We start from the raw sequence: 14,347 nt of genomic DNA, 5'->3' as shown, positions 1-14,347 counted from the left end.
CATTTGTTGAGAAGGGCCCTTGCAAGCTGAAGGTTGTAATGATGCCAAAATATGGTGAGGATAACAACATACGGCAATTTTCTATCCATGGCTATAAATTTATGCACAGTTATATAAAAATTTTAAAATATTTTACAATTTTACTATAAAAATGTTGTTTTGGTTTTAGAGTAGGTTACTTTTGCATTCCTTTCATCAAATTGTTTATAACTTAATTTTTTTCCTCCAGTTTTAACTGATAAATATGACCTCAAATTTTCATTCCCCAATGTGTTAAAATACAGATTACAGCAACAAAGAAGTGGGGGGAAAAAAGCCACCAGGCTTTTCTCTTGGAACCCATGGATAGCCAATTTTTTTTCTCAAGTCACAGAATTTAGGTATCGTTACAACCATTCCCTAGCTCTGTACTTGGGGTCAGTTAAAACCTTTTGGTGGGAGTAGAATTCTTGCTTTCTTGAGTTTGTCTGTGTGTTTGGAGAGGCTGTGAAGAGGGCTGGGGAGAAGGTGATGCTCGAATTTGTGGACTTTGATCATTAGAGTGAGATTCCTCTTTTTTTTCTCTCTGTCCTTGTGGTTTTTCTTTCTTTTTTTCTGTACCACTGTAAAATAAAGTATAACATGGAACAACACATATTTAAACAAATAAAAAAGATATATCAAACGATGGAAAAAGTTACTATTATATAATTCAAAATCCTAAACCATACAGCTAATACAATTTATACTGCTTTCATTCACTAATGAAAATATTTCTTTAAAAAAAAATCTGCAGTAAAGATTAAAATCTTCAGCAAAGAATTTATCATAATTCTAAGGCAACATATCCTAGGAAGATTGCCCCTTTGGACCAAATTGGCCTCTAATGCATTTTGTCATCTTGGCAAATTTGGAAGGACAGTAGAAGCTCTCTTAACTGACTTCAATTTACCCAAATCAGAGAATTAGTGACACTTTACCTCTGTAAAGCATACTGATGCCCAAGGAACACTAAATGTTCATGTTTTGTAGGTTATTCCGTAACTCCTGTTTCTTCTGTACACTTCTGCTTCCACCAGTTGAGTTTCACACTTACCAAGAGTCAACTGTGTTTTCTCCCCCAAACCTGTTTATGCCAGTTGTACTTGTTATTTTAATGATTAAGTTAATAAAATACAAAGAAAACTGACGAAACGTACATAGGAAAGAGAATGATAATTTCTATGTAAACTAAGCTGAATGCTTTGGAAAGACTCCATAAAAATGAGTTACTAAAAAAACTGCTGTTAAATTGTGTAGGTGACACAATTATAAAAGATTATGAAAAAAAATCATAGAAACAGATGGGTTCTAATTCATATTGTTTTGCAAGTTTCAATTTTCTTACTCTGTCTTAAAGAATGAAACTAAAAATTATAAAAAATGATTTATGGGTGTATTTTATGCAAGATAGTCAAGCAATCTAATCAGAGATGCATACTTAGAAAGGAAGGGGGAGACTCAGCCTTTCATTAAAAAATTGACAAATGAACATATGTGAACATATTTTAAGTTAAAATATTTAAGATATATATGTATAAGTTCTTATGATTCCACACTTTGACTCTTTTTTTTTTTTTTTTTTTTTGGTGGTATGCGGGCCTCCCTCTGCTGTGGCCTCTCCCGTTGCGGAGCGCAGGATCCGGACGCACAGGCTCAGCGGCCATGGCTCACGGGCCCAGCCGCTCCGCGGCATGTGGGATCCTCCCAGACCGGGGCGCGAACCCGGTTCCCCTGCATCGGCAGGCAGACGCGCAACCACTGCGCCACCAGGGAAGCCCCTCACACTTTGACTCTTGATTAATGAAGCATCTCCTATTCCTGATCACACTGGAAAAGAATCCTTATATTGCACAAACACTTACGACAGTATTACAAAGCAGATGGAATCAATGATTCAAGGGTTGAAAAGGTATAAAACTATCAACTATCTACACTTCTTCTTCTTTTTTTTTTTAAATTTGGTTGTGCTGGGTCTTAGTTGCGGCTGACAGGCTCCTTAGTTGCGGCTCGTGGGCTCCTTAGTTGTTGCATGCGAACCCTTAGTTGTGGCATGTGAACCCTTAGTTTTGGCATGCGAACCCTTAGTTGCACCATGCATGTGGGGTCTAGTTCCCTGACCAGGGAACTGCACTGGGAATGCAGAGTCTTAACCACTGCACCACCAGGGAAGTCCCTACACTTCTTAACCAAAGGACATTTTTTAATTTGACCATAAGGTACATAAGCTACATAGAAGTATGTTTAAGAACATTCTAAACAAATATTAAGTAGTACATACAATTTAATCACATGATAATAGTGAATGATGTTAAAATATAATTTTGACAGTAACATTTCTTAATCTGATTCATTCTGATACCTTCTGACTTCAGACTGACTTTTTTTTTTTGGCTGCGCTGCACGGCATGTGGGATCTTAGTTCCCTGACCAGGGATCGAACCCGTCCCCTGCATTGAAAGGCGGATTCTTTACCACTGGACCACCAGGGAAGTCCCCAGACTGACTTTTGACTGTCTTGTTCATATTCAGTTTTTTAATTATGTGCTGAGAAATACAATTCTACCTCAAAAATATCAGATTAACTTTGCAACTTAAAACTGAGTTAGAAATTACTTCTTTCTTGTTGGTCTTCAAACTATCCTGAATGCATAGTATTAAGCCAGTAGCCTTATGTGGGCCCAGTAGATTTTTCTTCTGGGTTATTTAGAAGCAAAACACAAAGCCCCTGCATCATAAATTAACAAACTTATCTGGTTTTAGATTGTTGAGTCACTACTGTACATAATACTGACCACTGCACATAACTACAGCTATGTAAGAAAAATGGGCTGAATCCAAACAATTACTGGACACAAGGAAGTTTATTATTAAAAATTGTATTAAAAATTTCCACTACATATTAGTTTTTCCATAATTTGTCCTTTTCTCCTGAAACTGCAGCAAAGGTAATAAATTTCGGCATGCTTTGGAGGAGAAAGTCTATATTCTGTAACAACAATGACTTTAATGACTGAATTCTAGAAGGGGATTTTTAAAAGCCCTAAATATCTTGTCATTTCTCCACCATTCCTGTAGTCAAATGTCTGGTTAACATCTATAAATACACACTGTTAAATAATTCAGTCACTGGCATTAGTTTATTGAGGCAACCATTTTCCATCAGCACATTTTAAATATTATTCTATTACTGAAAGTTTTTCTTCAATCATTCTTTTTTTTTTTTTTTTTGTGGTTTGCGGGCCTTCCTCTGCTGTGGCCTCTCCCATTGCAAAGCACAGGCTCCGGACGCGCAGGCCCAGCGGCCATGGCTCACGGGCCCAGCCGCTCCGCGGCACGTGGGATCCTCCCAGACTGGGGCGCGAACCCGGTTCCCCTGCATCGGCAGGCGGACGCGCAACCACTGCGCCACCAGGGAAGCCCTTCAATCATTCTTTGAAGAAAACAGCTATAAGATTATGTGGCTGATCTCTTATGGTCTCTCCAAACTCTATATGGAATAATTTGCTGGGTATTACACAAAAGCAGAAAAATCCAGTAAGCAATTTTATCAGAACACACTGAATTAATTAATTGAAAAGAACATAGAGAATGTAGTCCACTGAAACTTTTATATTACAATATTTCCACTGCTCTTCTGCCCACCACCCTTAACATACACACACAAACACACAACATAGTAATATAACATTTTGAATTAAGCCTCAATTTTATAGTCATGATTAAAAAGTAAAAGTTATAGCATTTACCCTCTCACTAATATACATATATACTGAAGATTCTACTCCTTTAAAAATGCTATATCAAATATATCACTTGCCATGGAAAATTCACTTATATAATTACAATAAATATAGTGATGTTTATCGCATCAACAAATGCCTATTAAAAAGAAACAATTAAAAAGAAACAAAACCAAACCAGGAAATGAAACTGCTTGCTGACTTTACTAAGAACCAAAAGCTTCCTCACACTACTCCATAGGTGTGATGAATGTAAACTCAGCAAGTACAGGCTGGATATCTCTGCATTCAGAGACAAAGAATTTAAAGGACATGCTCACCTGAATTCCATACAGCTCTATTTCACATTCTTTTCAAAAGTAGACTGAGTTATCACATTCAATTTTGCAATGTTAACTTTTTTTTTTTTTTTTTACAAATGCATACCTTTTAGCAGCAGATGAAAGAGTTTCTTTTCTTGCGATTGAAACAGAGCTGGTGTGACTTGGTTTTCTGTTTGCACCACTCCCATTGGTTATACAGGACATGGAAATAGCTTCTCGAATGCCTGGCTGGCCTAGATATGGTTAAGAAAAAACTTTAAAAATCAAACTTCAAAATATTCCTCAAAGACTGGAGCTTAAAAAATTAAGTCCAATAGTGTTTAAGTCCATTAAGTCCGCTAGTAAGCAGACTGTCCTCCCCATATGCAGCATACAATATTATTATTTTTCAATAAATGTTTATTGAGTATACAGATAAGAAAGGAATGAGTGCATAAAGATAAACATTTGTAAACTGAGACAATTCTATGTGGTATATATAAAGTGATAACTTATTTGGAAAAAGTAAATAAAAAGACAATGAAATACTTATTTCCTCTATAGAACAATGAACTTTGCTGACTTGTACACCCAACTTTAATAAGCTACATATCCAGTATGGTCTATAGTTCAAAAGGAAATGAGTAAGATCTGGAGGTCTCAGAGGAATCCATCATGCAGCATACAATATTACTGTCTGGAGATTTAATCTCATCAAAATAGATCTATAGAAAAGCCATGTTAAATTAAATTGCTAAATTGCAACTAGAGGCATTCTCTCTAGCTAAACGGTTTGCTATTCACACATAGCAGCTTTAAAGTGCATGATTCAAAGCTATGCCTCAAGTAAACCACAACTCCCCACATATCAACAATTTTCAGAAATAGCTCAGGTTCTGTTGAAATTTAATTAGAAATCCTAGAAATCATAAATGTTGAATCTTAGAATATTGTTCCATATAAATAAAGCATAATTATGTAAAATAACCTGTTATCTTAATTTATACAGTAGAAGGTTTGGAACATTTATTCCAGTATTCCAATAATCCATGTGACGGATATGCTGCTATGGTCAGGAAGACTCACAGTCACAAGATAAAACAGCCACATCTACTAAGGGGCAAGTTTATCTAAAAATTTGGGAATAAAGAATAATTTTGAATTTTTGGACTCAGTTTTCTCACATGCACACAAGAAAACCTAACTTTTATATCTGGCTTTCATGTTTGTTTGCTTCACTTCATAAAAGCACAGAAAGCGAAAACATTTATGTATAGAGCCTAAAATATTTCGCACCCTAGAATGTTACATATATGATAGTATAGCACTGCATTTCTGACAAAAATATGCTGTTGGGAGCCACTTATATCATAATCATCTAAAGTACTTCCTTAATATTGAGATTCCTAGACCCTTCCTCAGACAGAATGAATTAGAAGAGAGGAAGGAAGAGACCTACTGTACTTATTTTTCAAACTTCCTAGGAAATTTTTCACATATAATAAGGTACAATAACCCCTAAATTAGGCTAATATCACTGGTAATTAGATCTAGTGCTAGTCTGCCAAATAGGTGACTTCTTGTTATATTGTCTCTTTCTTTTTACTCTGGTAAAATACTCATAAAATTTACCATTTTAACCATTTAAAAATGTGCAACTCCGTGGCATTTAGTATATTCACAACGTTAGGCAACCACCACTACTACCCAGGTCTTTATTGCTAGCTTTGGCTTTTTTTTTTTTTTTTTCCTATTTCCTTAAGATTAAAGTTAGGTTATTGATTTGAGATCTTTCTTCTTCTTTAATGCAGGCATTTACAGCTATACATTTTCCTCTGAGCACTGCTTTTGCTATATCAACAGCTGATTTCTGAAATATAATTTTTAAAACTTCTTGTTACACAAAAAACCCATCAGCCACTATATTTAAAAAAAAAAACATATATAATCTAAAATCCACTTCCCATGCTCTCTTCCAATGTTCCAAACTTCATCTCAAAAAAAGAGACCAATTACACCCATTAGGATGGCTATTATAAAAACAAACATATAGCACAGGGAGCTCAGCTCGGTGCTCTGTGAGGACCTAGATGGGTGGGATGGATGGAGGGGGTGGGAGGGAGGTCCAACAGAGAGGCGATATATGTATACGTATAGCTGATTCACTTCGTTGTACAGCAGAAACTAACACAACATTGTAAAGCAACTATACTCCAATAAAAAAACAAACAAAAATAACAAGTGTTAGCAAGGATGTGAAGAAATTGGAATCCTTGTGTATTCCTGGTAGGAATGTAAAATGGTACACGTGGTGTAGAAAACAGTATTCGCTGTTTCTCAAAAAATTACACATGGAAGTACCATTTGATCTGGCAATTCCAATTCTAGGTATATACAACCCAAAAAATTGAAAGCAGGGAGTCAAGCAGATATCTGTATACCCATATTCATAGCAGCATTATTCACGATAGCCAAAAGGTGGAAACCACCCAAATGTCCATTGACAAATGGTACATATATACAATGGACTATTATTCAGCTTAAAAAAGGAATGAAATTGTGAAACATGCTACAACACGGATGGACCTTGAAGACATTATTCTAAGTGAAATAAGCCAGATGAGAAGAAAAGGGCAAATATTGTATGATTTCAATTATATAAGGTACCTGGAGTAGTCAAATTCATACAAACAGAAAACAGAATGGCAGTTGCTAGGGGCAGGGGTCAGGGGGGTGGGGCAAGGGAGAGGAGTGGATGGATACACACTTTCAGTTTGGAAACATGAAAGAGTTCTAGAGATGGATGGTGGCGATGGTTGCACAACAATGCCACTGAACTGTACACCTAAAAATGGTTAAAGGGGTAAATTTTATGTTCTGTATATTTTACCACAAAACATTGTAAAGCAACTATACTCCAATAAAAAAACAAACAAAAATAACAAGTGTTAGCAAGGATGTGAAGAAATTGGAATCCTTGTGTATTCCTGGTAGGAATGTAAAATGGTACACGTGGTGTAGAAAACAGTATTCGCTGTTTCTCAAAAAATTACACATGGAAGTACCATTTGATCTGGCAATTCCAATTCTAGGTATATACAACCCAAAAAATTGAAAGCAGGGAGTCAAGCAGATATCTGTATACCCATATTCATAGCAGCATTATTCACGATAGCCAAAAGGTGGAAACCACCCAAATGTCCATTGACAAATGGTACATATATACAATGGACTATTATTCAGCTTAAAAAAGGAATGAAATTGTGAAACATGCTACAACACGGATGGACCTTGAAGACATTATTCTAAGTGAAATAAGCCAGATGAGAAGAAAAGGGCAAATATTGTATGATTTCAATTATATAAGGTACCTGGAGTAGTCAAATTCATACAAACAGAAAACAGAATGGCAGTTGCTAGGGGCAGGGGTCAGGGGGGTGGGGCAAGGGAGAGGAGTGGATGGATACACACTTTCAGTTTGGAAACATGAAAGAGTTCTAGAGATGGATGGTGGCGATGGTTGCACAACAATGCCACTGAACTGTACACCTAAAAATGGTTAAAGGGGTAAATTTTATGTTCTGTATATTTTACCACAATAAAAAATGTTTAAAAAAATCAACATATCACCACTGTTTCTAAGTCCTACAGTTTACTGTTGAAGTCTTCAAATGCTTTCAAGGTATCCTGTGAAACTACCATTCACCTTCACAGGATTAGATGGCAGTGTTATGCCTCACAGTTTTGATCAGTCTCAGGAGGCTCTCTATTCTCTATTCTAGGCTCATCCTAAACACTTACTCAAAAAAGACAAGAGGGCTCCCCTGGTGGCGCAGTGGTTGAGAGTCCGCCTGCCGAGGCAGGGGACACGGGTTCGTGCCCCAGTCCGGGAAGATCCCACATGCCGCGGAGCGGCTGGGCCCGTGAGCCATGGCCGCTGAGCCTGCGCTCCACAAGGGGAGAGGCCACAACAGTGAGAGGCCCGCGTACCGAAAAAAAAAAAAAAAAAAAAGACAAGATATCTTTTGATGTCTTGGCCATTTCAAGGCCTATATATAATGGCTTCCTTTTTATTATTCAATATAAAGGTTTCCAACTACTGAGCCAGTTACAAAGTTTACTCTATAGAGTAGTAACAATTAAAAAAATTGAAATGTTTGTGCAATTATCTAGTTATATTATCTTTATTATGTAAAATAAATGGAAAAATAGAAAAATGAAGATGCTGATGTGAATAAAAAGGTAGGTCTCAAAACATAATATATGATTGAAAATTATCAAGTACTATATGTTGAAAACGACAAACCTTTAGCCTAAACTGAATTCTCACTGAATTTGGTTGACTGTATAGGCACTTGTGAAAGAAAACAAAATTAAAAACAACACTGAAGAAATTTTGGAGCTACACCACAGACAGAAGTACAAATAATTTTATTATATTTTATTTTCTTTATCAGAACCCCCCTGAACATACACACATGATGTAAGCCTTTCAGGAATGAATTATGCTTTAATGTTCTCTTTCTCAAGAACTGGAGTGTAGCAGTGAGATAGGCTGTGGATCACAGTTACTTCTGAATTTTCTGTTTTAAATTATTTTAGATCCTCTCTTATAAACAAATATGTAAATAGAGAAAAGTCACTTCATGTTCTTTTACTTCAAGGAGAAAGAAGAGCTTGTATTTCATACACACCAAGCTAGCAATTGTCTCCAACAGAAAAACAAACACATTCTCCCAGTTAGTATAAATGGGAAACTCTCTTCAGTTTCTAAATATTCTGATTATGGTCACAATTTGCATGAGGAATAATAAGTCCTCTGTAACTCATTTAGAATTTAATAACCTGTAGGTATTCTATTTGCTAAACACCAGCAAGTTACTGCCATTGTTCAACATATATATACATAATTCTGTATATAGGTATAATTTATAAATACATACAGTTGTCCCTCGGCATCCATAGGTAATTGGTTTCAGGACACCCCCCCTCCCACATGGATACCAAAATCCACAGATGCTCAAGTCGTGGGCCAACTATACTATGCCATTTTATATCAGGGACTTGAGCGTCCTAGGATTTTGAGCATCCGCCCTCAGGGGTCCCGGAACCAATCCCCTGTGGATACTAATGGTGACTCAAAATAACTCCTCGATTCTGTATTCCCCCTAATCACCCCACCCCTGACATATGCACCCACCCACCCCCATTCCAAGTCTAATACAGTATTTGGAAAAGAGTCAGTGGTCTACACTTTCCTATCTGTACCTCAACCTTCTGCAATCTGGTTATCATCTAACCACTTCATAGAAACTTTTCTTGCCAAGATCACCAATGACTTTTTTTCCACTAAATTCAATGGTTATTTTTCAGTCCTTATCTTGCTCAACTTTTCTTCAGCATCTAATATTGCTGACTATTCAGGCAAGGACAGTATTTAAGTAAGGACAATGTCCTTAGTTTGTAGGACATTGCCCTTGGCTGAATTTCTTCTTAGCTCTGACCAATTTCTTCTCTCATTTGCTGGATATTCTTTTCTTGCTCAGATTTTTTTCCTGACTCTTCAGTTATCTCATACCCTTCTCATAATTTTTTATATGTAACGGCTACTGAACAGCTCCCCGTGAATGTATGTGTCCCTCCTCCCACCAAACAGAACAAAAACTGGTACTCTGTGATATACTTTCTTCATGGTGAAAGACATTACCACCCATTCACTGTACGAACCAGAAAACAAGAAATCAGGTTTGATTCCTCCATTTCCTTAGTGCCAACATTCAGTGGGTGACTAAGTCCTCTGTTGCATCTGTAACTCTTTAAAAAAATATTCCCCCCAGTTCTGTTGATATAAAACCGACATACAATAAGTTGCACATATATAAAGTGTACGATTTACTAAGTTTTGACATACATATATGCCTGTGAAACAATCTCCACAATCAGGATAGTGAACATGGCCATTAAGTCTCTAAAGTTTCCTTGAGCCCCTCTGTAATCCATCTCTCCCTCCCTCACTCTTGTCCCCAGGCAACCACTGATCTACTTCCTATCACTATAGTTTGTATTTTCTAAAATTTTATATAAATGGAATAATACAGTATATATAGATAGATATATTTGCCTTTATTTATTTATGGCTGCGTTGGGTCTTGGTGGCTGCGTGCAGGCTTTCTCTAGTCGCAGCAAGCGGGGGCTACACTTTATTGTGGTGCACGGGCTTCTCATTGCAGTGGCTTCAGTAGTTGTGGCGCATGGGCTTAGCTGCTCCACGTCATGTGGGATCTTCCCGGACCAGGGATCGAACCTGTGTCCCCTGCATTGGCAGGCGGATTCTTCACCACTGCGCTACCAGGGAAGTCCCCAATTTGCATTTTCTTAATTCTAAAGGTGTTAAATATCTTCTAATGTACTTATTTGACTTCCACAAATATATTTTTTGCTGAATTGTCTATTCAAATCTTTTGCTTTTTTAAAAATGGGTTGTCTTCTTCTTTTTTTTTTTTTTTTTTTAATTTTTTTAGCTGTGCTGCATGGCTTGCAGGATCTTAGTTCCCCGACCAGGGATCGAACCCGGGCCCCTGCAGTGAAAGCACTGAGTCCCAACCTCCGGACCACCAGGGAATTCCCAAATGGGTTGTCTTTTTAATAACTGAGTGTTAAGATTTTTTAATATATTCTAGTTAAACTCCTTTGGCAAATATATGTTTGGCAAATGTTGTGTACCATTATATAGCTTGCCCTTTTATTTTCAAGATAATCTTTGGAAGAATAGATTTTAAGATTTTGATCAGGTTTAGTTAATTGATTTTTCTCTTATTATTTGTATTTGTTTGTGTCCTATTTAAGACATCTTTGCCAAACTCAAGGACACTAAGATTTTCTCCTGTATATATTTTCTTACAGAATTTTTAATGCTTTTTAAAAAATAAATTTATTTATTTTTGGCTGCGTTGGGTTTTCGTTGCTGCGCGCGTGCTTTCTCTAGCTGCGATGAGCGGGGGCTACTCTTTGCTGTGGTGCGTGGGCTTCTCAATGTGGTAGCTTCTCTTGTTGCAGAGCATGGGCTCTAGGCATGCGGGCTTCAATAGTTGTGGCACGCAGGCTAGGTAGTTGTGGAGCACGGGCTTAGTTGCTCTGTGGCATGTGGGATCTTCCCGGACCAGGGATCAAACCCATGTCCCCTGCATTGGCAGATGGATTTTTAACCACTGCACCACCAGGGAAGTGCAATTTTTAATGGTTTTAGTCCTCACATTGAGGTCTACGATCCATTTTGACTTAACCGTTTATAATTATCTGTAATCTATCTGGAAACCTTACCTGTTTTGTGATCCTTGCATATATCCCCATGCTTAGCACTGTGCTTGAATCCTAGAAAGCACTTAATCAATACCTAAATGACTAAATGAATGCATCTTCGCCACTACTGCCTCAGATTTCTCTTTTGGATTATGTTCAGTTTCTCTATTCTCCCTTCTAGCAGTACTATTACCTTGCTCTTAATGCATTCTGTACACCATGCCAGAATACCTTTCTAAAACAAGCTGTATATCTTTGAATTAATATGCCATCAATTGTAATATGTACCATTATCACAACAGCATTAGAAAGAAGTGTCACTTATGAGAACTGGAAGACACAATCAATAGTAAGATGCACTGTAATTCCAGAGATGTTAAAATGCAAGAAATATAGCCATCTTAGAATTAATGGATTAGTGTAACTCTACCTGTCATTCTTCAATTTAAAATCCTTTAATGGATCTCCAGTCCCCTCAGGATAAAAACTAAATTCCTTAGCAAGGCATAAGAAAACCTTTCACTATGGGCCCTCTCCACCAGTTGAGGCTCATTTTTTGACACTCCCAACCTGACACTTCATGCTTCAGTTTATTCTGAACTCCTAAATTAAGTACTTTTACTCCCCTGCACTCTGCACCTGGATGGTCCTTCTCTCTGGCTTATGCTAGTCACCCCTGCTTGCCTAAATTAACATATATTCATCATCCATCTACCCATCAAATATTTACTCAGGGTCTATTATTATCCTAGCCTTTTGTTTTCTAGAGAATATAAGGGAGCCAGGGCATCAAGGAATTAAAATCTTGCAAGAGAATCACACTAGCAATGAAAACATGTGGTAAGTACAATAACAAAGTGATCATAAAAGTACAAAGAAAAGACACATAATTCTGTACGGATGATTAGAGACACAGAGCTCAAGAAAGGCTTCCTAGAAAAAAATGCAGAACAAAGTCTTAAGGAATTAGTAAGAGATAGCCAGGTAAAAGGGAGGTGATGAAATACTGGGATATTATTCCAGTGTGTGTAAAGGAACAGAAAGAAGGTAACAGCAAAGTGGGGTATGTAAGTGTGTATGGCATGGGGGCGGGGTAGACAAAAAGCTCTTTATGTGGTGAGAACGTAGAACAAGAAAGGGCAGGGTCCAGAGGGTAGAGGTAAGCAGGAGTTAGATCATGGAGATTTTATCTATAGGAAATAGAGACCACCAAAGGTTGTTTTGTTTTGTTTTGTTTTTTTGTGGTATGCGGGCCTCTCTCTGCTGTGGCCCCTCCCGTTGCGGAGCACAGGCTCCGGAGGTGCAGGCTCAGCGGCCATGGCTCACGGGCCCAGCCGCTCCGCGGCATGTGGGATCTTCCCAGACCGGGGCGCGAACCCGGTTCCCCTGCATCGGCAGGCGGACGCGCAACCACTGCGCCACCAGGGAAGCCCACCAAAGGGTTTTAAGCTGAAAAAAAGACTTCAGTTTACATTTAGAGAAATCCTAGTGGCTATGTGAAGAGCAGATTTCAGGGCAGTGGTCTAAGCATAGCACGATGGGGACCTGAAACAAGAGCTAGGTAGCATAAATGGAAAGTAGGAGGCAGTTTTAAGAAATATTTAGGTCTTAAAAGATGATGATTTCAGTTTGGGGAAATTTTACATTTATAAATTTATGAGGGACATACAAGCAGTACAATCTAATAAGTAGAAAGATAATTCTTAAGTGCTCAAGTCTAGAATATAGATTAACAATTTGGGAACTGGCACCAATAAGTGGATGTTAAGACCATGAAGGAAGATGAATGCTGATTTCATCTCCTGCAAGAAACCTTCAACTCCAGTTTTGGTTAGGAGCTCCCACAACACCCTAAATTTACCTTTTAATACCAATTATTATATAGTTTTATAATTATTGACTTAGCTGTCTTCTCAGTTTACCTAAGGCCCTGTGGAGGCAAAAAGTCAGTATCTTTTTTTTTTTTTTCGGTATGCGGGCCTCTCACTGCTGCGGCCCCTCCCGCTGCGGAGCGCAGGCTCCGGATGCACAGGCCCAGCGGCCATGGCCCACGGGCCCAGCCGCTCTGCGGCACGTGGGATCCCCCCGGACCGGGGCACGAACCCGTGTCCTCTGCATCGGCAGGCGGACCCTCAACCACTGCGCCACCAGGGAAGCCCAGTCAGTATCTTTTATTTCTTTAATCTCCAGCACCTAAAACAGTGCCTAGTGCATTGAAAACATGAAGGAAAGAGACAACTGTCAATACAGTAAGTGATGTGAAGTAATATTAATTATCAAGCACTTGCTGAGTGCTAAGCACTGTTATCCTAAGTACTCATAATTAAGTCCTTTAATCTTCACTATAATCCTGAAAGGGATTTACTATTATCATTCCGGTTTTGCTGATGAAAAAAACTGAAGCCTAGAGAGATTATTAACATGCTCAAGGTTATACCGTAATAGGTAGTGAAATCAAGATTTGAGTCCAAGAAGAAGGAATGGTAAGTAAGTGGAAAGAAATAATTCTGCCTTGTGGAGAGTGACATTTTGAGCTTTGCCGGGATAACAGATAGGAATTCACAAGATGGAGCAGGGGGAAAGGAAATTCTAAGCAGAGAACAGTCCTAAATCATCAAGGTCCCCAGATATTTACATAAATAGCAAGAAAAGACCAAAATAAGATTTTCATGGTCATTTTCCATCCTACAGTTTAATACTGGGAATCCTTAGTATTTGTATAAAAGAGTGAATGATCTCCCAAGGTAGAGGCAATGAGTTAAGTAAAGCAGGTGCAGAAAACAAAAAGAAACGTGGGTGAATGATTGTCACCTGAGAAGTCTAAAGTATATTCTTTGAAATTTAGAATATTAGGAACCTAACTGGAAAAAAGGAGCATAAAAATGATTATTGCAGTACACAAATTTATAACTACAATGCATCATTAGCTATATACATCACATGTATGTATGTTTGTACATATACATCCCTCTCCCCCAAGCCTTG

At 37.9% G+C, this 14,347-nt stretch overlaps 1 protein-coding gene across 4 annotated transcripts in view; it reads right to left on the bottom strand.

The window, feature by feature from the left end:
* Positions 1-14,347, bottom strand: part of EML4 (EMAP like 4) — a 164,389-nt gene that overhangs the window by 69,107 nt on the left and 80,935 nt on the right. For all 4 annotated transcript variants that reach the window (XM_028497090.2, XM_007112185.3, XM_028497091.2 and 1 more), the window contains exons 3-4: positions 4,188-4,317; positions 429-602 (exon numbers count right to left, since the gene is read on the bottom strand). In XM_028497090.2, the coding sequence (XP_028352891.1) occupies positions 429-602; positions 4,188-4,317 (304 nt within the window). The remainder of the gene's footprint in view (positions 1-428; positions 603-4,187; positions 4,318-14,347) is intronic.

This window comes from Physeter macrocephalus, chromosome 12, assembly GCF_002837175.3.
Source record: "Physeter macrocephalus isolate SW-GA chromosome 12, ASM283717v5, whole genome shotgun sequence".
In the NCBI taxonomy this organism is placed as follows: Eukaryota; Metazoa; Chordata; class Mammalia; order Artiodactyla; family Physeteridae; genus Physeter; species Physeter macrocephalus.
The sequence above is the reverse complement of the archived record's forward strand: the minus strand, read 5'-3'. Positions and strand labels throughout refer to the sequence as shown.